Genomic DNA, 27,096 nt, shown 5'->3' with positions numbered 1-27,096 from the left:
AGCAACACAAGGAAAGTGTGTGTCAGGGGGCAAAAACGGTTAGGGGGGGGCTTGGGTTGATGCGGAAGGAGTGGAAACAAAAGTGCCACAGAACCTGCAGTGTGCTCGCCTCCAGCGGAAAAGGCGGAGGGGCCCACGCCCCCGGGTTAAAACGCCCAAGCCAGGCAAGGGCGCGGACGGCCACACCCAGACAGGGCGGCCACAGGCCTTGGGGGGCGCTAGCATAAATCAGCGCGATAATAATGACCGGCCTGACAAGTGGAGTAGACCAAAGATCCGCCAAAGCTAGTACATCAAACATGAGAGAGCCAAGAAAATTCACGAGGAAACAAGAGATGTAGGTAACAGTTTAATAGGTTATGGACAGAGCAGTAATGCATCCTGGAAAAAGTGTGTCATAAAGCCATTTCATTAATGCTGTGGGCACTGACCTAGTCGACCACAGTGACAGCCATGATGCACAAATGTGTTTGAAGGACACACGGGAACATTGGAGATCTTTGCCCGGAGTGCCTGCCGGGTTGCCAGCCGTTGCCAATTACCATCCAAAAGCACGCAAGCACTCATCCATAAGGTCACACAAGACCCCACACGACGAACATCCTCTATAGAACCTGCAGGTCCTTCACGTGCCTCAGTAAGGCCAGTGTATCATATTCGCCATAAGACGAGCGACACTGGGACAAAAAGTGGTCTAGCATGGCAGGAATTCCGCAATACGAACAACCGGGCATGCGTCGAGCAAAAAACACAAGCTCGGGCTCCGTTTTTGCCAGAAAACATCTTGATGATCCCTAAGACTTTTGGGAAAAACTCTGTGGACGATGAGACAAAAGTTTAACTTTTTGGAAGGTGTGTGTCCCATTACGTCTGCTGTAAAAGTAAACACTGCGTTTTCAGAAAAAGAACATGCATATCAACAGTAAAATATGTTGGTGGTGGTAGTGTGATGGTCTGGGGCTGTTTTGAAACTTTGGCTGGCTTCAGGACCTGGAAGACTTGCTGTGATAAATGGAACCATGAATTCTGCTGTTTACCCAAAAAATCCTGAGGAGAATGTCCGGCCATCTGTTTTGTGACCTCAAGCTGAAGCGAACTTGGGTTTCTGCAGCAGGACAATGGTTGCCAAAACACACCAGCAAGGTCTGGTTGAAAACAAAATGAGACTTTGGATTGGCCTAGTCAAAGTCCTGACCTGAATCCTATTGAGATGCGTGTGAATGACCTTATAAAAGGCAGGTTCATGCTTGAAATGCATTCTGAGTTGCTGCCATGTGATTGGCTGATTAGTAATATTGTTTTACCAAGCAATTGAATAGGTGTACCTAATAAGTGGCCGGTGAGTGTATGGGGGTGCCATTTTGGTGGGGGTGAGGTGGGAGGATGTTGGGTTGGGTTAGGGTGATTCTAAGGGCCCCCCTGAGGGGAAATGTAATTTTTACAGAGGGGAACACGATTGCGATTTCTATTGAGGGCATGTGCAAAACCAGACACAGACAGTCCTAGATCCTGACAAATGCCAAGTGTGTTTACACACACAAGGAATTAGTCTTGGTGACAGGAGCTTCCAGTGCAAGGAAAAAGTACAGACATAGTGCAGACATGTATGTAAAGTAATAACAAAATATAACATTAATAATAAAGAGAATAGACAATAATAATAAAAAAACTATATGGCAATAAAAATATAGAGAAAAATAAATAATAAAAATAAAAAAACATTTAATTTTTATTTTTTTTTTAGATGTTTTGTTTTGATATGTTATGTACAGATGTGCAGTCCTGAGATTTTTTGTTCAGGTGGAATATGGCCTGAGGGAAAAAACTGTTGTTGTGCCTTGCTGTTTTGCTGGTCAGTGCCCTGTAGCGACAGCCAGAGGGCAACAGTTCAAAGAGAGAGTGGGCTCGTTGTGAGGGGTCCTAAATGATTTTTTGAGCTCTTTTCGTCACTCTGGAGGTGTAAATTTTTTCAAGGTTAAGCAGGTGGCACCAATAATCCTCTCAGCAGTCCTGACTTTCCATTGTAGTTTTCTGATATCTGAGAACAGAGAACACATCCCGGCACCATGTGCTGATAGTCAGGGTCCCTAGATGTGAGTTTTCCCAGCCTCACTAGCTGCTACCTGTCTGTCAAGAAGCTGGTAATCCACTGACAGATTTGGGAGGGCACGGAGAGCTGGGTTCAGTTTTCTGAGAGAAGATCAGGCATGATGGTATTGAAGGCTGGGCTGAAGTCCACCAATAAGATCATTGCATAATTCCCAGGTCTGTCGAGGTGTTAGATTTATCAAAGGTCCAGTGATGTTCTTCAGGTAGGTCAAGACCAGTCTCTTATTAGTATTAGTCAAAACAGCTTTCATAAATGTTATCATCAGATTTGTCTACCACACTTTTATTTTCTATAACAGTCACATTGACATAGTCCTGTTCAGAATGATCAGAGTCCACATTAATATAGCCCTGTTCAGAATGATCAGAGTCCACATTAATATAGTCCTCTTCAGAATGATCAGAGTCCATATTAATATAGTCCTGTTCAGAATCATCATGATCCATGTTTTCACCAAGTTCTACATTTTCATAATCAGCCTCATCATCCTCTTCATTTTTGTTATCATGGGATGCCCCTGCATATGTATTAGCTGCACCTACAGACATTGCAAAGAGAGGGACAATTACAGGAAAATTATGAAGAAAAGTGACTTAGGATGAAAGAGTTAAAAATAAAATAGAGGACATCATCTGACGACTTTTATAAAACTCAAGACTTTTACCTTTTGTGAAAGAGCACTTTGAATGCATTTTCTTGTTCCTTTGCTTTTGTCTTCTCTTCAGCAGGAGGATGATTATGAGGACAGACAATAAGAGCAGCACAGCTGACACTGCAGCACCAATGACAGGAAGCAGGGAGGCTGAAAGAGACACACGTGTTTGAGTTAAACTTTCATTACAAGCAGTCAACTTGTTTTTAGATTTTTATACATCAGTACCTGTGATAGTGATGAGCAGCAGTTCGGAGGCAGATGAACAGAAGGAGCGTGAGGAGACACTGACTTCATAAACACAACTGTAGTTTCCCTCGTGTGAAAAATCTGCCTCAGGAAAGAAGAAGGAAGCAGAGTGACTGACAGCTGACTCAGTCTGGTGATGTTGATCCTCTGAACAGGTGAAAAGATCCTCCAGGAAACTGAGATTGAGTTGAACAGATGATAGTGAAACTGTGACCCCTGGTGATCACTGGCCCTTGAGGCCCCTCATCAACCCATCCATCAGGAGCACTGTGGGAGATACTGGGATTTTTAAAGTTAGATGGATTTTGTGTATTGTTTATTTATATGGTTTTTTTTGTTTGGATCTAATAAAAATGGCTTCAATTACTGCATCTTGTTGGGATCAAAATTTAATCCACATTTTTCAAAATGTCTCAAATGCAAAAAAGGAATCATTTCAAAATTAGTTCACTTATATGATATTATTGCAGGTAATCTATGATGTACACAACGAGACAAGACCGGACACACTCACCCCCACAGTGATAACAGTGTTACTCAAAGGTGACTTGATGTAGTTTTGGTAGGAGTTTTACCAGTTTTCTTTTTACTATATTATTAATAATTATCACTAGGGTCAAACACAAAGAGATATGTTGTTTTGTTATTTTTATTCACAAGGTACTATTTTAATTACAAGAAAGTGTTAAATTATCAAGACACGTTTTACTATGGATCTAGAAATTTGGTTGATCCTTGATACAGTCGCTAAGAGCAACTTGTAGATATACACACTGGGGCTGAAAGATTTGTGGTTATAAGTACCTATAATAGTGATAAGCAGCAGTTCGGAGGCAGATGAACGGAAGGAGCGTGAGGAGACACTGACTTCATAAACACAACTGTAGTTTCCCTCGTGTGAAAAATCTGCCTCAGGAAAGAAGAAGGAAGCAGAGTGACTGACAGCTGACTCAGTCCTGGTGATGCTTGATCCTCTGAACAGGTGAAAAGATCCTCCAGGAAACTGAGATTGAGTTGAACAGATGATGGTGAAACCGTGGCCCCTGGTGATCACTGGCCCCTGAGGCCCCACGTGAAACCCTCCATCAGGAGCACTGTGGGAAATACTGGGCTGCTGCAAGTTCACTAGAAAACAAGTAGAATACATTTATATGATTATAGAAACTCAAACGATAAGGTAAAACTCCTTTAAACAAATAAAATAGCTTCAGAAACCCATCATCGAAGGATTTAATACACAGTCATTTTATGAAATGGCTCAAATTGGAAAAAAGCATCTTTACAGAATGAGTTCACTTGTACGTTACTAATGCATGCAATCTATGAGGCTAAGCTGACTGCACTCACCCACAGTGATGAATACAGTGTTGCTCATAGGTGACTTGATGTTGTTTTGGTAGGAGTAACGACAGCTGTAGCTGCCCATGTGATGAGACGTCTACATTAAGGTTGAAAGTCACACTAGATTCATGTGTCTGTGAGGATACAGATGGTCCATTTCTGAAGAGCTGAAATTCAGCATTAGCCTTGCATCTTGGTTTAGGTGTTGTGCAACTGAACTGGATATTTTCTCCAGGAGAAACAGCTGCATGTGTGGAGGTCAGGGAAAAGGTCGGCATCTTCAGCTCACCTGCAAAATAACTATGTTTATTTTAAATAATTTGTTAAGACATAATGTAACGTAAGCACGACACTCATGAAGGTTAATGTAATTTTTGTTGGTTATTCCCCCAAAAATAATGTGTGAAGTTATTAAAGATTTAACATACCTGAACAAACAACACCAGCATCTTCACCATGATTACAGTTATGTGTTCCTAGTCCTCTGTGTGAACATTGTGTGAGGGCTCCTTCACTTCCTGAACATTTAACGTCATCCAGCCAGATAGATCCACTGCCTTGACCAAAGGAGGCTCTAGGAGGTGCACTGATGGCTGATCCACACTGTGACTGTCTGCACACCACAGCAGCATCATTCAGGTCCCAGTTATCATGACACACGGTTCCCCAATGGCCATTATAACGGATCTCCACTCTCCCACAGCATGAATCAGACCCATTGACCAACCTTATGTCTGGTAGTTGGCATTAAAAATAAAAGTACAATGTGATCAAAAATTTATTTTTGACATGTTGTAAGTATTTGGTATGTGTTTGACATTGTTTTGAGCAAACCACCAAACATTCATAGCCTCTGATATTTTCACAAGTTTTCTTAAAGTTTATGTTGTTTTAATTGCAGTATTAGCACATTTTCAATACGCTTACCTAAAAATTTTAGACAATTAAATATGCTGGTAAAAATGTAACATAAGAAAATGTTGCATAAAATATCAAGGTAAACAGCAATTTGAAAACGTTTTTTTACCTAAGCAGATGACACCTGCATCTTCACCATGACCACAGTTATGTGTTCCAAAAGAAGGATGTGAGCACTGTGTGAGCGATGATTCATTTCCTGAACATCCCACTTCATCCAACCAGATCTGACCACTACCCTGGCCAAAATGAGCAGTGCCAGGTGCACTATCAGCTCTTCCACATCCCAGCTGTCTGCACACCACAGCAGCATCCTTCATGTCCCAGTTATCATCACACACGATCTTCCACATCCCCTTATACAGGATCTCAACTCTTCCAGAGCAGTCGTTATTTACATTCATCAGTCTGATACTAAAATCTCCTAAAAAACAAAATAACTCCATTACGATACAAGTCACATCTTACAACAGGCTAAACTTGCTAGACTAGCCAAATCATGATGCAGCTAGAATAAAATCTGTTTTAAAAATGAGTGACTAACAGTCTGTTACTCACCAGTTACAGAAGTCATAGAACTGGCTGTTGAGATGAAAGAAAAACAAACAAACAAACAAACAAAACAAACAACAACAAAAAACAGTGACATTTAAACATATTGTAATATGTTATAATTAGATATGAATTACCAAATAAAAAACTTAAAAGATTTAGGATAGTATCAGACAGTACTGGCTGATAATTGTATCCTGTTACAAGCTCTTGGTGTATAAAGAAGAACTGTAAAGTTGCAAAGACTAAAGTCTCAAATCCAAAGAGATATTCTTTATAAAATTAAGAGTCAACCACACCCCCCTAAAATGGCTCATTCTAACACGCCTTCACATGTCTAAATCACGATGTGGGAAGATTTGCATAACACCGCCCAAATGTTCACACAAAGAAAGAAAGCGCAAATTTTATTCTCTTGTTGTGGAGATGCTGTGTGTTTTGTTGTGATAGCGAAACTACTTTGTTTGGCCTTCCAAAAGAGGACACAACTAGAAATCAGTAGTTAAGTTTTATTTCAACACTGTTCCAGAACAGTCCAACACAAATATTCAGATGTGTGGGCAATGCATTTTATGGAGGATGAGGACTGTTTGCTGAACTAGTAGCCTACAGTGTGTCTGTGACACAAAGGCTGGTTATATAAATTTGGGCAGTATAAACTTTGCAAGGACAGTCTGGTGCTTCTGACTCACAGCCTGTATGTTGGGATGGCTGATGCGAAACTGACGTTTCGACACGGTGTCGAGATCCTGAAGCGCAGATGTTTTGAAACACTGCTCCGAAGGCGATGACTAAGGTGATTCAAAGCAATCAGGGCATTTTACAAGTGTTTCGAGACCCCGAATCTGGGCAAATCTGCACAGGGGCGGGAACAAACCACACAATCACACATCTGTCTTAACCTAACTCCCGCAAAGTATAAAAGTGGAGTTAATGCAGCAGAACAATTAATATATTTAAGTAAAAATCTTTATAATATGTAAAAAATGCCAGTTGTGGCTTGATGTATTTTATTAATGTTTATTTTTTCAGGACCAAAATAACATATTCACAAAGAGTTCATTTAGTTGTCAGAGAGATGTTACAACACATTACAAGAACAGAACAATAAAACCACCACTTTCAAATATTTATTATAAATATATTCATGCTTCTCCTGGTATTAGAACCTAAAGTGACAGGTTCTGACAACATGCCAGGTGTGCACACTAACCACTCCCCCAACCAGGTGTGCACACTAACCACTCCCCCAACCCATATCATCAAGTTGCTTAACTGATTCACTGCCAATGCTGTTTAAGGGCAATACTTAAAAATGACCCCCAGGTCTCATTGTAGAGACGGGTGTCGAATTGTTTCGAAGCCTCAGCACATTTGCTTCGGCTGTTTCAGTGTTTCATGAAGCCTTGCTTTGCCCACCACTACCTGTAAGTACATTTTTTGTACATTTTCTATGTTTATGATGATTCAAATGCAAGTTTTGAGCAGTGTAGACTAGGGTTGTTTGTTGTTTCTCCGATCACAAATGCAGACATGGTTTTGCGTTTACGCAGCGCGGTACGCAACACAACGCATAAAAAGACAGTATAAGTCATTATAATCAGTAATTATGTCCCCTCTGGATGCAACAAATGCCTTGTTTGTAATGGGTTTTATTGGTTTTGTCTTGTCTAGTAATGTCCGGTTTGCGAACGAATCTTTCTATTTAACCGGATCTTCTTAGTGAACCGGTCGAACCAGTTCACCAAATCGAACTGAATCGTTTGAAACGGTTTGCGTCTCCAGTACACACTAATCCACAAATTACTTAAATTATTCAGATTATAAACATGCCTGACTCTCCCTCTGACGTGAAATAAACCAATATCCCAAGTTATTCAGTTACTCCTAACAGTACATTGACTGAACTGCTAAAAGAGAAACGATGATGGGATGTGGACAAACAGAGCAGCTGGACTAAGTCTCGTGCTGCTGGCAGATGCATTACAGTATGTTAAGGAGTGTAACATTTCTGTCACACGCTTGAAGCATTCGGCCAATCACAACGCACTGGATAGCTGGTCAATCAGCAAACCTAGCTTTTCAGACCGATGAGTTTTGTGAAAATCGACACGTTTCAGAAAGGCGGGGCATAGAGGAGAAACATTAATGTACAGTATGTGGAAAATAATGTGTTTTTTAACCTTAAACCGCATAAACACATTGTATTACACCAAATACACAAAATAATGTTCTTTTTAGCAGCGTCATATGACCCCTTTAATGACGCTCAAGAAGACGCCTGATTTGAGAGATATTTACAAATATGACAGGCTAGCAGTGGGGCCTCTACTGATCATGGGTAAAATAACAGTCAATGCCATTACAGGGTGAGGTATAATTTATAATTCTTTATTAAAGGTGCAGTGTGTAAATTTTAGCAGCATCTAGCGGTGAGGTTGCAAATTGGCCGACACAGGTACAGATGTCGTCGGTAAAGACAGCAGAGAGCAATGAGATTTCTTAACAAAGATAAATCAAGGAATTATATTTACTTAATTATTAATTTAATCGATGTTATTGCGAACGTTAATTTACTTGTTCATCACTGTGTCAGTGTTGTATTCGCAAGAACAACAAAGTGACGAAACACACTCTGTAGAGCAGTTTGTCCATTTAGGGCTACTGTAGAAACATGGCGGCAACTTCCATGTAAGGGAACCCGCAGTGTATGTAGATAGAAATTGCTCAATCTAAGGTAATAAAAACATAATCGTTCATTAAGTAAGGTCTTTATACACCTCTGAAAACATAGTTATGTATATAACATTGCATTTCTGTAAATACATTGTTGTAAATATTACACATTGCACCTTTAAATATCTCATGACCAATCGACATAAAGAGTAGCAGTTTTTCAGTCTGCACACTTACTGATCACGTTCCAGTCTTTTCTGAACTCTTGCTTTAGTATTTTTTTTTCTCTCACATTACTCTAGTAACAACAGTCCTCAAGACAAAACAATAATAATATGCCAAAGAGCAGGAACATTAGTTCTAGGAACTATGAAAAGGTTCCTCAAGTGCAAGAACCCTGACTGTAAAAAGTAAATTATTATTATTTTTAACAGCTTTCATGGTTCTGTGGTGTGGTCAGTAGTTAGGTGTTTTTTTTTCTTTTTTTTAATGTTGTTAATAACTTATTGTGTTGTAGCTTTGGTGTCTAGATAAGCATGAGAATGTTTATAGTCATTAAGCCTTGTCACAGTTTTTTTTGTTTACTAAAATTTGTGGGCTACTTGAGGCACACTCAGTGAAACCATTTACTTAAATATCGAATCTTCAGACCAAGTCTGCAAAACTAGGGCTGTTCGATTCCAAAATTTTTGGAATGTATTCCAATTTTAATTCCTGGTACTGGAATCGATGGGATTCCAGGAATAGTTTACTTTATGTTATTTTGGATTATTTTGGTGTTTTTTTTTTTTTTTAGATTGAAGGAACTTAATCTCACCATGATGACTGCAGGATAGGTCTTAGAATGTATCCTTCCTACAGAGGCGGACAGAGTACACAGCTTCATTACTTGAGTAAAAGTACAGATACCCCTTGCTAAATTTTACTCGAGTACAAGTAAAAGTACTACAGTCAGATGTCTACTTAAGTAAAAGTACTGAAGTACTTGTTTTAAAAAGTACTTGAGTATCAAGAGTACAAGAGTACATTTTCTAACTATTGCATTACTACTGCCACAGTGCTTACATTTATGTACAGAAACATCCTACATAGTTATGAAAAATTTTAATGTTAATACCTTGGAGAATGTAAAAGGAATTGAAGGTAAAATAAAGTAATTTTCATCTTTTTACCATGTTACTTTATTTAACATTTCTCATTTGCGCACAATGGCAACGCTCTGACAAACCTCTGCTAGAGTTTTAATGGAATTTTTTGCACCCACATTTGAACCTGACTGTTAAACACACCGCATACTCAAGAACATCAAAGCAAATGCTCAGCTTACATTAATGTGTAATATCAGAAAAGAAAATTCAGCTAAGAATTGTGTGTACATGTGAGTTTTTTTTTTTTTTCTCAATCAAATCAATAAATCTAAATCAGCAAAGAAGGCAATATAGCATTTTTCTGACATATGTTTGAGTTTTACCGTGTTATACACGCAGCATAGAAGAGAAAATAATAATGATTAAAGAAAATCAGCTAAAAATAAAATTCAGCTAATCTGAGTGACAGTATTAAGTAATTTCCTCTCACAGACATACAGACAAAGGCAGGAGAAAATACTTTCAGCTGAATAACACCATTCTCACACACACAATCTATGTGTGACAACTCTGTGTGTGTGTGTGTGTACTGTACTTCAATTCAATCAAATGTCATGAAGTCTCTGGCGGATAGCTGAATGTGATTGCTGATAGGCTGTGTCCCAATCAGTGGTGCCTGCACAATCCAGTCACGTTTGAGAGGGAAACAACACATTTCCGAGATCTCTTTTTTTTCCGTCGCACACATTTTTTATCGGATAGGCGTTTCGTCCACACGGAATCCGGCGTTTTGGAAGAGTGAATCCGATGTTTTTTGAAACCGGGTCCCAGAGTGGATAAATTTGAAAACGCCGCCTTTGTGTTTTCGTCTGGACAGCGAATCTGTATATTTTCTGAAATGAAGTCATCTGCCCACGTCTCTCCCTAATCAGACACCGCAACGTCACGTAATAGCAACAAAAACATGAACAAACATTGAACGATTGTCTTTTTATTAACTAACATTAACACAGATTAATAAATGAATTGTTCCATGTTCGTTTGTGTACCACGCGCAAGGTTTATGAGCATAGTCCAAGTCTTCTTCTCCGTTTTTAGTGTATCTCTGTGGCAGAATTACAGCACCACATACTGGTCTGGCTTGTATACTACATCGTTTTGCGGTTTCGTGTGGACGCGGATATTTCTTGAGACGAGATAAAAAAAAAAAGATCGGATTGGGGTAAGCTCCGTCTCCGTGTGGATGGGGCCGAAGATGTAACGGGTACTTACTGTTATGGATAGAAATGTAGCGGAGTAAAGAGTACAATATTTGCCTCTCAAATATACTTGAGTAAAGTCATGAGTACTCCCCAAAAATGATACTCGAGTAAAGTACAGATCCCTCAAAATTGTACTTAAGTACTGTACTCAAGTAAATGTACTCCGTTACTGTCCGGCTCTGCTAACGATAAACATTAACTATAATGCACTTCAGAAAATAGCCCTACTGGCCAGATTTACGAGAAGTCAACTAATGTGTTAAAATGTCAAATGCAGTAATTTCTTCAGTTTATCAGTAAGTGTACTTCAGAAGCACTGAAATGAATGGGCTTCAATAGTGGAACTATTGGTTGTTTGGAACAATTTTTTAAATTTATTGACAACACTGTATATTGTGGATAAAGCTCTCATTTAAACAAAAATCATTAAATAAACAGGAGGTACATGGCAGAAAAAGCATAAAAACAAACGAAAAATCATGTTCGTTTGACAAACAAAAGTTAGGTAACATAAACCAGAAGTTATTGAGAGAATATAAAAATGTGCAACCAATGTCCTTTTTTTTTTTTTTTTTTTTTTTTTTTTTTTAAATGTTAATCCAACAGGTAGAGGGGTTTGGTGGCAAGAAAAAATATTCTTGTAATGCCATTTAACCACTGCCCATATAGCTGTTGAATAAATCTAGCCTATATCTCTGCTTTAGTTGCTCAAGAGTTTTGCTGGTCTTAAAGGATTAGTTCACCTAAAAATGAAAATTGGCTTGTTTTACTCTCCCTTGAGGCATCCCAGGTGTATATGAGTTATATTAAAAATTGTGCTGGCTATTTCAAGGTCTATCATTGCAGTCAGCAGGTGTTGCAGTTGAATAGTCCACAAGTCTTCAAATAAATAAATAAAATAAAATGTGCCTCACACGGCTCCAGGGGATGAATAAAGGACTCCTGTCATAAATCCATGCATTTTTGAAAAATATCCATATTTCAAACGTAAGACACTTTTTCTCTCACTTCCGGTCTCTGTCATACGCAGAAGCCATTCCGGCTGATGATGTAAGATTTCGGTGTTGCATGATTAGTGACCAATGCAGAGAAAGAGTAAAACAAAACGGTGGTTATGAATTAGAAGTACAAACCGAGGATTTGCAAAAAAAAAAAAAAATAATCAGAGGATTTCTATATAAACCAAGAGGAGACTGGTTTTCCATTGCTAAAGTAAGTAAACTTTACTTCCTCTGCTCCAGCAAACAAATTTGCGAGACTAGAATATCTCTGCTCTGTGAGGCATGTTTATTATGAATGCGTGCGCTTTTAATTGATGATTTGTGGACTGTTCAACTGCAACACCTGCTGACTGCAATGATAGAGCTTGGAATAGCCAGTACAGTTTTTAATACAACTCTGACTGGATTCGTCTTAAAGAAGAAAGTCACACCTGGGATGCCTTGAGGGTGAGTGAAACAGTCTCATTTTCATTTTTGGGTAAACTAACCCTTTAATAGCTTATTTTTATTTTTGTAGGTTTTACATTTTAAATGTATATTTAGACATTATCAACCACTCACTTTTTATACATTTCAGTTTTTTAAATGTCAAATTTAAAAATGTTAATTACATTCTAGTGTTTCATGATATTAATGTAGCCTAAGCATACAAAATAAGTGAATATTACAAAAGGCAAGCAAATCTGGAATTTACCCCTATGAAAGTTTTAAAAATAAGGTTTAAAAACACTAAGGCAATCAACTGCATTCCATGAAACTCTTTATCATAGCTATTCCTTGAATGGTCTTAACTGGAACTCATTCAACCTCCAAGGAGAGAAAGATTGCAAAAAGACAAGCTTAATGACAACTAGCATCTGGTTATGGTTGCTATTAAACTATTGCTGCCTTATCTAACTGCAATTATAGTATAACTGTCTATTATCTAACGATAAACATTTAAGGGGTCATATGATGCGATTTCAAATTTTCCTTTCTCTTTGGAGTGTTACAAGCTCTTGGTGAATAAAGATCTGTGAAGTTGCAAAGACTAAAGTCTCAAATCCAAAGAGATATTCTTTATAAAAGGTAACACTTGTCCACGCCCCCATGAAACGGCTCGTTCTAACATGCCCCCACATATCTATGTCAGTATGTGGAAAGATTTGTATAACACCGCCCAGATGTTCACGCAAAGAAAGAAGGCGTACCTTTTATTCTCGTTGTAGTATTGTTGTTGCCGCCGCAATTTCGTATAGATGCTGTGTGTTTCACTGTGAAAGCGAAACTACTTTGTTTGGCCTTACAAAAAAGGAGATATCCGCTTTGTCATGACTAGAGCTGATCCGTGCTAGTCGCTGAGGGAAAACATCAATTGTGCACTGTGGATCGCCGAATCAGCTTTCACCGTGGACGAAGCGGAGTCCAGCCCAGGGGTAGTCACATGTGGTTGCTGCAAGATTAAGTTACCCTCCTTCATCGAATCTGCCTGCCGCACCATTCTCAAGCTGCCCGCCTCTGCTCATTCAAGCTGGCCGCGGCTCACTCTAGGCCTCCAGTCTCCCCTTACCAAAAAGTAGTACACTATCAGGATGATTGTCTATGTGCCCGCCTCTGCTCATTCAAATTTTTAAGTATACTTTATGTAGCAAGTATAGAAATATCAGTTTTCCAGTAGTATACTTGTAGTGTACTGGTTCAATACTTCTTGGGACTAAATTGGCCCACTTTCTTGTATATAAAAGTATACTTTTTCCGGGTTATGACGTGTTTTTTATTTTATTTTATTTTATTTATTTATTTATTTATTTTTCTTCTCATGCATAATCAGGTGTTCAATGCATCCTCTACTGGTTGAGAGAGGAAATTACTGCAGTAAATTGACTTCGGATGGTCTATTTTACTGTCATTAATGAATATTGTAGAATAATTCCACACTAGTAATACAGGTTTGCATGGCCCCAGAAAATTATGCTGTTGTATACAAATAAGAGCCAGTTATGATTCTAATGAAGTGAGGAATCAGAATGCAAAGACAACTGCAGTCAAAATACAGAACTTTTACAAAATTTCACAATGTTTTTTTTTTTTTATATAAAAACAATAGAAAAATACACTACACTGCAATACTTTTGCTTCAAGTTCAAGCCCAGGTACATTACACAGTATTCAAGTAAATCTAAAAAGGAAATATAAAACAAGTGACTTAGTGAAGTGACAATTTGCATTAATATATGGGCTTTGAGGTATATTCACATTCAAATAAATAGTTAAACAAAGTGAACAGCATGCAAAGGCAACTTGCATAATACAAAGAGGTGTGCAACTTGCATTAGTTCAAGCCCAGGTACATTACACACGTATTCAAGTAAATCTAAAAAGAAAACTTGCATTGCTTTTGAGGTCTAAAAGCCTTTTTCGACTGTATTTAGCGCGACCATGTCTTTGGCTATGTGTTTAGTGATCGAGTTTGTAATCTCGATCCACAGTTTGCTTTTTCTGTCATAGTAAGTCCCTCTAGCAAATGCGTCTTTAAGTGACATTTGGCTCGACTTTTCTTTTGCTTTCCCCGTGTTACCTGCTGATGTGGAGGGCGCTGGGTCCGCTGACTTTAATTTCATACATTCTTGATATTCCAAGACGTGCTTGCGGCAGAGGTGCTGGAGCAAATTGCTCGTGTTGCTGCCTTTGGCGACAATTTTAGCCCGACAGCACTTGCATAAAATGGTTGTTTGGTCGACGTTGGATTTTTGGAAACCAAAAAACCTCCAAACAAAAGACCCGGCTCCTCTTTTTGGCACAAGTTCTTCTGTGTCATGTTCTAGTTCTGCAGCATCCATCTTCCCTGTAATGCAACACCAGAGCACTGCTGTGTTTTCCCTCACCACACCTCGCAGTCGCTGCTTAGAAGTGCAACATTGTAGAAGGTCCGTCTGAAAAAGTGTCGCACGGCCACGGCGCAGCATAACGTTCGTTCTGAACGTTGAGTAGTCAAGTCAAGTCTGCTTTTATTGTCAATTCTTCCACATGTACAGTACATAAGCACCTAGACTGAGCGTCTACCCATTATCTTCACTTCATACAGAGAATCGAAATTGCGTTACTCTCAGTAAAAATGTGGATAAAGTTTAAGATAAAAGTATAGAATAAGGGTATGTATAAAATATAAGATATAGATCAAATATAAGATATAAAAAATATGGTTAAATAAAAGCAGCGCAAGGTACTTGGCAGATAGAGTGCAAACCAGTGAACAAACAGTGCAGATAAAAAGATTTTTAGTGCATAAAAAAATAGCTTATTCAGTCTGATTAAAGTGACAAAGGGCTCAAGAGCAGTTGTTTTATTTAAACTGACTGATGAGGTGGTAGAATGATGTCAGTTCCATGGTGAATGAGGTAGTGAGCAGACCAATGCTGCACAAAGTGACTGGTGCATGTCATCGTATGTTAGAGGGAGGGGGGGTGGAAGGACCTGGAGATGTGGGATCGGGGGGGGGGGGGGGGGGGGGGTTTCATAGTTCAGTGGGTGCCTGGGGCAGAAGAGGGGACGGGGGGGGCAAGTTCGGGAGCGAGTTCAGCTTCCTGACAGCCTGATGGATGAAGCTGTCCTTCAGTCTGCTGGTCCTGGCCTGGAGACTGAGGGGGGCAAGCCCTGATTGCAGCAGACTGAAGAAGCTGTGTGACGGGTGAGTGGGATCACCTGCAATGCAGAGGGCTTTGCGAGTGAGACGGGTTCCATAAATGTCCAGGAGGGAGGGGAGAGAGACACCAATGATCTTCTCAGCTGCTCTCACTATGCGTTACAGAGTCTTCCGGCAGGACGCGTTGCAGGCGCCATACCACACAGTGATGCAGCTAGTCAGAATGCTCTCGATGGTGTCTCTGTAGAAGGTGTACATGATGGGGGGTGGGGCTCTGGCTCTCCTCAGTTTGCGGAGGAAGTAGAGACGCTGCTGTGATTTCTTGGCCAGTGCTGCAGTGTTGTCGGTCCAGGAGAGGTCCTCTGTGATGTGCACACCCAGGAACTTGGTGCTGCTCACTCTCTCCACAGTCGCACCGTTGATGGTCAGAGGGACACGCTGAGTGTGCACTCTCCTGAAGTCAACAACATCTCCTTTGTCTTCTCCACGTTCAGAGAGAGATTGTTGTCACTGTACCACCCGGCCAGGCGGCTCACCTCCCTCCTGTAGTTTGTCTCATCTCTGTTGCTAATGAGACCCACCACAGTCGTGTCATCCGCAAACTTAATGAAGAGGTTGGAGTTGTGTAACGGTGTGCAGTCGTGGGTCAGCAGAGTGAAGAGGAGGGGGCTCAGCACACATCCTTGGGGGGCCCCAGTGTTCAGTGTGATGGTGCTGGATGTGTTGCTGCCGACACGTACTGCCTGAGGTCTTCCAGTCAGAAAGTCCAACAGCCAGTTGCACAGCGAAGTGTTGAGCCCCAGCTCGACCATTTTGTGAATGAGCTGTTGAGGGATGATTGTGTTGAATGCTGAACTGAAGTCTATGAACAGCATTCTGACGTATGAGTCTTTTTTTTTCTCTAGATGTGTAAGTGCTGAGTGGAGGGTAGTTGAGATGGCATCATTGGTCGACCGGTTGGACCGATATGCAAACTGGAATGGGTCCAGGGAGGGAGGGAGGGGGGGAGGGCAGACTTGATGTGGTGCATGACTAGCCGTTCGAAGCACTTCATGAGGAAGGGAGTAAGTGCAACAGGACGGTAGTCATTGAAGCAGGATAGAGATGGCTTCTTCGGGACTGGGATGATGGTGGTAGCTTTGAAGCATGTGGGAACAACAGCCTGACTAAGTGAGATGTTAAAAAAAGTCTGTGAAGACATCAGTGAGTTCTGCTGCACAGTCTCTCAGTACACGCCCAGGAATGTTGTCAGGACCCGGAGCTTTGCGTGCATTGATCCTGCTGAAGGATCTCCTCACGCTGTCCGGGGTCAGCATCATCACCTGGTCACTGGGAGGAGGTGGAGTCTTCTGTGCAGTGGTGCTGTTTTGTGCCTCAAAGCGAGTGAAGAATGTAGAAGGTGTTCAGCAGAGAGATGTTGCTGTCACAGGTCCGCTGTGGGGGGCTTATAGTCCGTAATGGTCTGTATCCCCTGCCACACAGGTTCCGAGTGTCTCTGCTGTCGCTGAATTGATGGGCTATCCTCCTGGAGTACTGTCTCTTAGCCTCTCTGATGCCGCGGGATAGGTTGGCCCTGGCTGTTCTCAGGCCCACCTCATCTTCAGCTCTGAAGGCAGCGTTCCGCGTCTCCAGGAGTCTGTAGACCTCCCCTGTCATCCACAGCTTCTGGTTGGCCCGGACAGTGATGGTTTTTGTGACTCTTACATCCTCAATACACTTGGTGATGTAGGCAGTGACAGTCTCCGAGTACTCCTGGAGGTCCGTGGGTGTTATTGTAAGTGGCAGCCTGCTTAAATATATTCCAGTCAGTTGTATCAAAGCAGTCTTGAAGAGCATCAGACGACCCTTCTGGCCACACTTGAATCTGTTTTCTGAACTGGTTTGGCGACTTTAACGAGCGGTCTGTATGCAGGCATTAGCATGACAGTGATGTGGTCTGAGGCACCAAGGTGGGGGAGGGGGAGGGCTTTGTAAGCTCCTCTCTGTGTGTGTGTAAACAAAGTCTAAAATGTTATTACCTCTTGTTGGAAAGTTAATGTGTTGGTGTATTTTTGGAAACACACTCTTTAAAGTCAGCATGGTTGAAATCCCCAGCTATGATGAGAAAAGCATCAGAGTGTGCTGTCTGCTGCTCACTGATGTGCTGGTACAGTTCATTTAGTGCATCGTTCCTGTTGCAGTTGTTGTTGTTCGGAGGAATGTAAACCGAAACGAGCAGTATGGCTGTATATTCCCTCGGTAGATAGAACGGCCAGCACTCAATAATCATAAACTCCACCAGGGGTGAGCAGTCTTTGCAGACCACAACAGCATCTCGGCACCATGCATCATTGATGTAAACACAAAGCCCGCCGCCGCGGGTTTTTTCCTCCCGCGACGCGAGCTCTGTCTGCTCGATAGCACGTCAGCTGGTCGAGCTGAATGGTGCAGTCCGGAACGCTGAGCCATGTTTCCGTGAATACAAAAACACAACAGTCTCTTACAGTCCTTTGAGTTGAACGTAGTAATCGGATGTAGTCAAGTTTATTGTCCAAAGAGCGTACGTTAGCCAGTACAATGGTGGGGATAGATGGCTTGTGTGGGTTAGCCGTTAGCCTAGCCCGGATACCTCCTCGCTTACCCCTCTTCTGCTTCCTCTCACGCCGCTTGTGGCGCCTCCGCTGTGGGCGAGATGCAGCAGTGGGGGTCGGCGGTGATGTAGGCCTCCGGAACAGTCCGAGATCTCGCAGTTGTTCTGCGTGCGCGGAGTTTAAACTCTAAAAGTGTGGCTCTGCCAACATCCAGCAGAAACTCACGACTGTATGCGCACTTAGAGACAGATAGACGCGATGATGCGACGTACAAAAACACTGCGACTCACAAGACAAAAAACACACGAAAACACCGTTATCTACTAATTAATTAAATACATTAAGTAATTAAATACATCGGTATGGCGGTATATTAAAAATGTAATATCGTAATGAAAATATACACCGGTTTTCGGTATGAACCGGTATACTGCCCAGCACTACTAAAAATTAACTTTTATAGGTATATATCTGGGGCAGCTGTGGCCTAATGGTTTGAGAGTTGGACTTGTAACCAGAAGGTCGCAGGTTTGAGTCTCGGTGCTGCCAGGAGTTGTAGGTGGGAGGGAGTGAATTAACAGCACTCTCTTCCACCCTCAATACCCATGGCGGAAGTGCCCTTGAGCAAGGCACTGAACCCCCAGTTGCTCCCCGGGCGCTGGATATAGCTGCCCAATGCTCCGGGTGTGGGGCGCTGGATATATCACTTCTCACTGCTGTGTGTGTGCACTTGGATGGGTTAAATGCAGAGCACCAATTCCGAGTATGGCCTACCATACTTGGCAAATGTCATGATTTTCACTTTTTCACTTTCACTGATAGTTTACTAATTAAATACTTTGTTCACTTTGAAGTATACTCTCAGTAAACTACTAGTTTAGTAGTTTTATACTGCAAGTATACTCATAAGTGAACTTTACATCATACTTTAAGTATACTACTATATCCCTATTTAGGTTTTAATTTGTATATATATTTTGAGATATGAATATCTGAACATACAAAACATCCAAAGAAAGAACAAGGTATCTGCTTGTAAACAAAAACATTTTATTCTAGCTTCATGCTGTCTTTTTTTTTTTTTTAAACACTTTAATGTGGGTAAGTTTAATAAAAAAAATAATAATATTTTGAACAAAAAGCTGAAAAGACTATGCATTGGATTCAGAATGATAATCAAAACGTAGATGGAGTCGATCAACACCCCAAAGTGTGACTGTAATTATTACCTCTTCATCGGTCATCATTTTATCCATAACATTACAGTTTTGATGCAATTTCATGTCAGATGATCGTGTTAGATTACATGTGTAAGTATCTGCTGTCTATTTTCTTCTTCACTTGTGTTTTTTGGAAATTCTGTACAGAAGATGTGTACTAGCGCCCTCTAGCATATAACATTGAAAACACAGATTCTAGGAGCATAAGTATAGCTCAAATATATTTAGACTTTTGTAAGTATAAGTCAAGTATACTTAAATGTCATTAAGTATATTTCTGAGTACATAAAGCCCATTTCTGAGAAGAACATAAAAGTAAAGTAAAAGCATACTTTCCTATTTTTTAGTTTAAAAAGAATACTAATCATGTTTATATCACGTTTATGAGTTTTAAGTTTTGTCTCATCGCTCCGGCCGGACAAGGCATCACAATATGTTAAGAGGCGTAATTTTTCGTCACACACTTGAGGCATTTGGCCAATCACAATGTGCTGGATAGCTGGCCAAATCACAGCAAACCTGTTTTTTTTAGAACAATGAGCTTTGTAAAAATCGATGCGTTTCAGAAGGCAGGGCATAGAGGAGAAACAATAATGTACAGTATGTGGAAGTGTGTTTTTTTAAAACCTTAAACCGCATAAATATATTTCATTACACCAAATACACAAAATAATGTTCTTTTTAGCAGAATCATATGACCCTTTTAACTATTATGTGCTTCAGAAAATACCACTACTGGCCAGATTTACAAGAGGTCAACGAATGCATTAAAATGTCAAAAAATGCAGTAATTTCTTCAGTTTACCAGTGAGTGTGCTTCAGAAGCACTGAAATGAATGGGCTTCAATTGTGCAACTATTGATTTGTTTAGAACTATTTGCTCCACCATGACACGCTTTACTTCCAACTCTCAACAGTGTTGCAACTCTGTTTCTCAGTGGCCCTGATGCTGATAAGACTTTTACATACAGTGTTTACATACTAGTAGCCAGACAAAAAACAAATGAGCAATCCTGGGTGGCGACTTCACTACGCATTCTGCCTGGACGGAGCTCGAGTGGAAAAATAACTGGAACTGTTCTTTACCGTTCTTAGAACCGCCCGGCCCAACAGTGGAAAAGCAGCTTGTCACCCCATAAATAGTTTGCGTTTGGATGGAACAAACGTGATGTTCACATTTACTTTTTACGTGATAATAATGGTGTTAACTTAACTGTTTTTATCCAGAGTTTAGGAATGTTTCTGGTTCAGTGTCGCCAACCCTGCTCCTGTAGGACTCCCATCCTGTGGTTTAGCTCCAACTCTAATCAAACCAGCTAATCTAGATGTTCATGAATTATATGGATTGCATGAATAAAACAGACGTGTGTGCTGGAGAAGAGCTGGAACTGAAATCTTTAGGAAGGGAGCAGGGTTTGGCACTGCTGCTCTAATTGACATTAATCAACTCTTTCCAGACGCTGCAACTACACCATTATTGTGTGGTAAAATGCATGTTTCCTCATTGATGGAAAATGTGATTAATGTCCAACACAAAATGTTCTTTAAAAAAAAAAAAAAGAAAAACTCTTGTAACAAAGGGAAAGGACAAAAAAACTCATGAATTCTGCAACAGAAGTGAAACTGTGAGAGTTACTAGAAACCATATGAGATGTATCCTCAGAAATGAAGTTAAGTGTAAAATGCTGAATTTGTGGTATTGATTCTGAGAATAGCTCTTTTCAAAAGAACATGTTAACGCGGATAAAGTTGTGAAATAGATTTGAGGAAGTGTCATTTTGTAGAAGCAAAGATGTAACATCTCGTCTTTGTACAGAGTGCAAGCAGCTGTTAAGCTGTTTGTTTAAACTTAAAATTAATTAGGTACTGTTGCACTTTTAGTTATAAACTGGTGTGCAGTCATGATAGAAGGCAGGTGACAGTGCACAGTGACAGTGAAAACTTCTTAGTGGGTATATTTATCATAATAATTGAATAGCTTTCATAAATCTTCACAGTTATAGTCCAGCTTACTTCTGTGATCTGTAATATCAACATTGACACTGTTCTGAATCGTTTTGTTTCCACACTGACATAGTCCGGTTCAGAGTCATCATTATCTACAGTAACATAATCCTGATCAGAGTTCACCTTCATGATCCCCATCATCCATATCCACAAGCTCATAGTCATCCTCAGCATTCTCTTCATTCTGGTTATTATGGATCTATTATGGATCTATTATATAATTACGCCATCTTTAGATATAAAGTTCATGATTCATGTTATCCATATCCACTTTTTTTTTTTACTAAGTTATGGATCTATTATGGATCTATTATATAATTACGCCATCTTTAGATATAAAGTTTTATGAATAGGTGTATATATGAATTTCCCTTTATTATTCTCCTCCTCAATAAGAGAATGAAATGGATAATTTATGTATTTCACTATGCCTTTCTCAGTCTCATCTTGTCTGTAACACGTTAGTTTTTTATTAGTTTTATTTTATTTATTTTTAAAAAGCTTACAGACTTGACACACAGACAATACTTGAGCTGCATAATGACACTATTGATTTGTTGATGGTGTGAGGAATTATAGATATGTTTTTGTTACAACTATTTTAAATCATTTTAGTTTAGTGAATAGCTAATTTTCATGAAGCAAATAAAAATTGTTGGTGAATTTCTTTTAAAAATCAGTCATGTAAACCCAAACATACAGATAAATCACCGTGTACTGTATCAGAATCAACATTTATGAGGAGAACTAATACCAGAACTAACATCGCTAATACCAGAAATAAGTTACTTTATGGTATCAGCCATTACTTTTTAGTTCAGTCTCAGAAAAAAAGTAAAAGCTCAGTGAAAATCTAATAAATGATGGCACAATAATAAAAATATTGCACAACCAATCATTCAGTTCATAATCTTTAACTAAACTGTTTAAAAGATGAAATATTACTGTGATATCAACATTGCCAAATGCATTTCTATAGGAAGACTATTATCATCATATTGTCATCTTTATTTCAATCTATCATGAACAATAAAAAGTGTAAGAATTAAAAATGTAATTTACCCAATATCAAAGTGAGAAGAGAAGGTCTTGGCATCGTGATTCTTGTGTTGTGTTAAAATGAGGTTACTTCCTGATTGGTGAGAAGAGCTGATGATGCTGAAACGTAAACTACGTGTATGTTAGGAACTGATCTGTCCATCAGTCTGTTCTGTGCCCTAAACATAATCTTGATCAAAGTCAGAGTTACATTCTCATGATCACCATAATCCACATCTACAAGCCCATAGTCATCCTCAGGATTCTCTTCATTCTGGTTATGGAACACATCTTGCATATTACAGGTTTTTTTTTATTTTTATTATTGCTTTTTCAAAACTTGGCTCTTTTTTTCACTTTACACACAAATCCAAGAATTGCACAAACAAAATGCAATATCTCTTATAAAATGAAATATCACAAAAATATCACAAACACATCTCAAAAACAAACACTTGTCTTACATTGCAAACACCATTGCCATAATATAATATTTTTGGATATATACACACAGTTATTCAAAACCTAAAGCTCTTCTTTCGTGCACTTCCTATGTACATTTCAGTATAAGATTGAAAGTAATTGGCAGAGAGATGTTGAAAAATTCACAGTAAACACAAAAGCAAGATTGAAACCAAACTATTCATTTTTTTACTGTAAGCATTTGTGGTTGTGAATACAGTATTACACAGTAAGAAAGAAAAGAAATACATCAACCATGTGTAGTTGGACAGAAACCAAACATAATTTAGAAAAAGGTGATTATTCCAACAGAATGGTGTGTGTGTGTGTGTGTGTGTGTGTGTGTGTTGTGTGGTGGCGAGATGGTTGGGGTGTATCTAGGCTCCATCTCTCCTCCAGGCTGGGTCTGGCCATATACTTTATCCACGTCACATGCTATTTTCTCTCTTGCCAGACACCATGGAAAGAACAAAGAACCTCCTTGTATGGTGTGGTTGATCACATGATCAATGACATTGGCTCTAATCTCATCAAAGACCACACTTCTTGTTCCTGTTCTTTGTCCTCCTCCTTTTCCCCGTCTGAATTTAATTTGAACTCTGCCTCGAACTCTGTCTCTCTGAAAACTCAAAGGCTGAAAATTAGTGTTTTTTTTTTTGCAGATTTGGTGTGAAGTTCTGGTGTTTGAGTGTCAATTTTCAGAAATTGTCTGACTAGTGAAGATTTTTTGTGTAAGCAGCTGAAAAAAACTGTAACTGCATCATGGGATACAAAGTAGCTACATTGAAAAATACAGTTTCTACAGTTGTGGTAAGATGTTTCAGCATGAAAATTTGCAAGCACCCAAAATACAATTGAAGTATAATGTAAATCCTTCTCACATTAGCAGTATATTTGGATTTTCTTTTTTTTTTTTTTTTTTTTTTCTCTTCAGTAAGAAAATTCTGTAATGCTTTAGATTACAACCCGCAACGTATAGTGTAAGTAAACAGAATTTACAGCGTAACTTTTTTGTAATTATAGTGTACCTATTCAGTATCTCCGTGAAGGTATAAGGGAATAATATGCAAGCTTTAGGGAACAAAGGTGTAACAACCTGTAAAATTATACTGTAAGTATTTTGAAACTAAGGGGTACCTAATATTACGTCTTAATATTATGCACCAGTTTTATTAATTATCCTATGTATATTAGTTCCTGTTTGTTCATTTATTCCTTGTCCGGTCAACTTTGTCACTAGTTGTTGATTTTGCTCCTGAGTTGTATGTACCCTGTGTTTTCAGTACTAAACTCTGTTCAAGTGAAGTTTGAGACTCCTGCATTCTCCCTTGCCACAACATACTGTGACAGATGACCGGACCAAAACAGATGTCAGCTGACGGCGGCTGAGGACAAGCTGTCGGGTCTGCGGCAGGCTGGTCGGAGGTTAGAGCAGTATTTGGAGGATTTTCTTGAGCTTGCTAAACAGCTGAGCTGGCCAAGTCAAGTCAGCCGTCCATTCATCACTCAAGCCCGCCGGCTGTGGCACACACAAGCCCGCCAGCCATTCAGCACTCAAGCCCGCTGACCGCGCCGAAGACAGAAGCCTGAGCTCGCTCCAGTGTTGGCTCCAGCCCCTGAGTCCACTCCAGTATCAGCTCTATCCTCTGACCAGAGTCGAGAAATGGCTCTAGCCCCAGACCAGTGTCAAGATAGTGCTGCGGTTCTCAAGTTTAGCCTCCTGATCCCCCATTAAGCCCAGGGAGGCCTCCAGTGGCTGATTTTGGCCCCAAGAGGGCCCCATTATTCTTTCAAAGTGTTTTTTGAAAACACTTGAATTACCTACTCCTCCATGGTGCCCCGAGCTCCCTGTCCCGCAATGGCCCCCTGAGCTCCCGTATCCTTCCTGGAGCAGTGTTGCCAACTTAGCAATTTTGTTGCTAGATTTTTTTTTCAAAAAGAACTTAGCAACAGTACAAACATCAAATATGCTAGTTCCAAAAGTTGCTAGTTCCAACTGGTCAATAATAAATGCACATTTATATTACAACATGTTATTAGCTTGTAAATGTAATTGTTGTTCAGTTAGGTAGTCCTCTGTGCTGATAGTTCCAGTGATTACCCTTAGCACATGATCGTGGCACCACCAATAATGCCCCTCTACCAGGGCCTTATGGCAGCAGCTTAATATGTGCTCCAGGAATCCTCTTTTTTGGCATAGGAGGCATGCAGGAGAAGAGGTTGGTTGTACTGGGGAGGACATCATAGACTGATTGGATAAGGAACTGGATCCAGTATGGATCCGCTTTCCACAACTCAGTCCACAAGATCTTTCAACCAATCGCTTGTTCCCATCGAGTCCACGCCCCTTGTTGTTGCATCCCCACCATCCTACTAATGCAACCCTTCTCCACCCCTGCTTGGATTTCTTCTTGGACCGGTTGACGCCTGTCCTTTTCCTGGGCCTTGTCATATATTCTACGGGGCCATAACGTCAGATAAAAGGTAATGGGGCCTTTTATACATTTTCGTGTTTCTTTAGAAATAATAAATGGACAAATGGAGTCTTTAAACGCCTCAGATGTAAAGTTATTCGCTGTCAAATTGACGCCAAAATGAATGGGAGTCAATGGAATGCTAACAGCAGGTGGGGGTCTGCTAATCAATGGCGGCGCCCAGGGAAGCTTCAATAAAATATGAAACCCTGCCCCCCGGTGAGCACAGGTGTTGAGTTATAACGCCCATCAACAAGGATAAAACTGAGGAATAAAACAGACACTTCTTTATCGTTTTAACTGGATGCTTAGTGCTATTTGTTTACCACAGTCTATTCAGAAATATGTCAGCTGATAAGAAAAAGAATTCTGCGACGAAGAAGAAAGAAATCTAACTCTGCTGCTGCCGGTAACGTTTTAATTTGTCCAGTTGTCACGACTATTATGGGCCTGAAGAGAAGATGTATTTTCGATGTTGTCAGTAGAAGATTTCCCCTTGCTTCCTCCTACTTCTCTGAAGCCTCCCACCAAAAAAGGCCGTGGTGAGTTCGCTAACGACATTATCATGAAACTTTCTGAGCTAATCAACATGAGGTCTGATAAACTGGAGTCAATGGATGCGGCGAATACTTCTCACATTGCTGGTTTGAAAGAAAAGCTGAACTCCGTATGTGAAGATGTGAATGAGGTGAAGAGCAAAGTTTACCAGGTCGAGTCATCGCTTTTGAAGGAGAGTAATCGAATTGGCGTTTTGGAGTCACGCATCACTGAATTAGAACGATACTCTAGACGCTGGAATTTGAAATTACACTGTGTGCCAAAAAACACAGATGAGAAAAATGTAAGGAAAGAAGTGATTTGCATCTGTAAGAAAGTACTGCCAGAACACAGTGATCGTCTTCCGGATGTGATTGACAGTGCATCGTGTTGGTATGAAGAAAGTGAATTCTACCCGCGGTATAATCATTCAATTCTCTTCGCGTACACTCAGAGCAGCGGTATGGATGGCAGCCAAAAATTCTGCATTTCTACGGGAAAGTGGTCTGCGTTTCAGAGAGGATCTCTGTAAAGACGACAGAGAAAACAGGTTGAAGCTGTGTATATATATATGTTTATGTATATGTTCTTGGCTTCTTTTTTGACCAGGATTATATGGTCATGTTTTGAGTTGATGGCCAAAAGTCATGTTTCATCCGTTTATGCCCAAAGCGGTCATAGTTGATGTAGTGCTATGTTCTCACCACAGTTAGTAGCTGTTTTTAAGCCTTTGTTCTAAGGAACTTGTTCAAGTGACTGTTTTTTTTTTTCTTTTTATTAAAATCTTGTTATTTTGATGTCTTTATCAATAACTTCATTCAATGCCAGGGGACTAAGGAACAATTTAAAATGGAAAGCTTTTTTTTTTTTTTTTTTTTGCCAAACAATATAAAACAGATTTTTGTTTTCTTCAAGAGACTCACAGCATCTCTGAGGATATGCGTTTTTGGAAATCCCAGTGGGGAAATTACATTTTTTGTTCTCATGCTTCTCAATGGTCTGCCGGGGTTTGTAAATTCAAAAACTTATTTGTTGGTAAACTTTCTTATACGGACTTCGATACCAATGGGCATTTTATGTCACGTTATTCAAATTCAGAACTTTAATTTTATTGTCATGAATATTTATGGGTACAATTCAAAGACAGAAAATTATGTTCTTTTAGATAAGTTAGAAGAGAAAATTGTTCATTGGTTAGCCAAATTCCCTGATGCATATATACACTTGGGTGGTGACTTTATATCACATTAGATAATATAATTGACAGATGGCCTACTGGTTCTTGTACTAATACAAATGTAAAACTAAAAATGTTGA

At 39.9% G+C, this 27,096-nt stretch overlaps 1 protein-coding gene and 1 long non-coding RNA gene across 2 annotated transcripts in view; both read right to left on the bottom strand.

The window, feature by feature from the left end:
• LOC122136785 (deleted in malignant brain tumors 1 protein-like) overlaps positions 1-5,623 on the bottom strand; it is an 89,026-nt gene extending 83,403 nt beyond the window's left edge. The window contains exons 1-3 of the mRNA XM_042721382.1: positions 5,380-5,623; positions 4,781-5,086; positions 4,603-4,641 (exon numbers count right to left, since the gene is read on the bottom strand). Coding sequence (XP_042577316.1) covers positions 4,603-4,641; positions 4,781-5,086; positions 5,380-5,623 — 589 coding nt within the window. The remainder of the gene's footprint in view (positions 1-4,602; positions 4,642-4,780; positions 5,087-5,379) is intronic.
• A 45-nt stretch (positions 5,624-5,668) lies between these two features.
• Positions 5,669-22,491, bottom strand: LOC122136540. Its single transcript, XR_006154209.1, has 3 exons — positions 22,331-22,491; positions 5,829-5,852; positions 5,669-5,694 (listed from the first exon to the last, which is right to left on the bottom strand). It is a non-coding gene; the product is annotated as an uncharacterized LOC122136540 (long non-coding RNA).
• Between the last annotated feature and the right edge of the window lie 4,605 nt (positions 22,492-27,096).

This window comes from Cyprinus carpio, chromosome B3 (assembly GCF_018340385.1).
Source record: "Cyprinus carpio isolate SPL01 chromosome B3, ASM1834038v1, whole genome shotgun sequence".
Lineage (NCBI taxonomy): Eukaryota > Metazoa > Chordata > Actinopteri > Cypriniformes > Cyprinidae > Cyprinus > Cyprinus carpio.
Note: the sequence above shows the minus strand (reverse complement) of the source record. Positions and strands in the feature narration are given on the sequence as shown.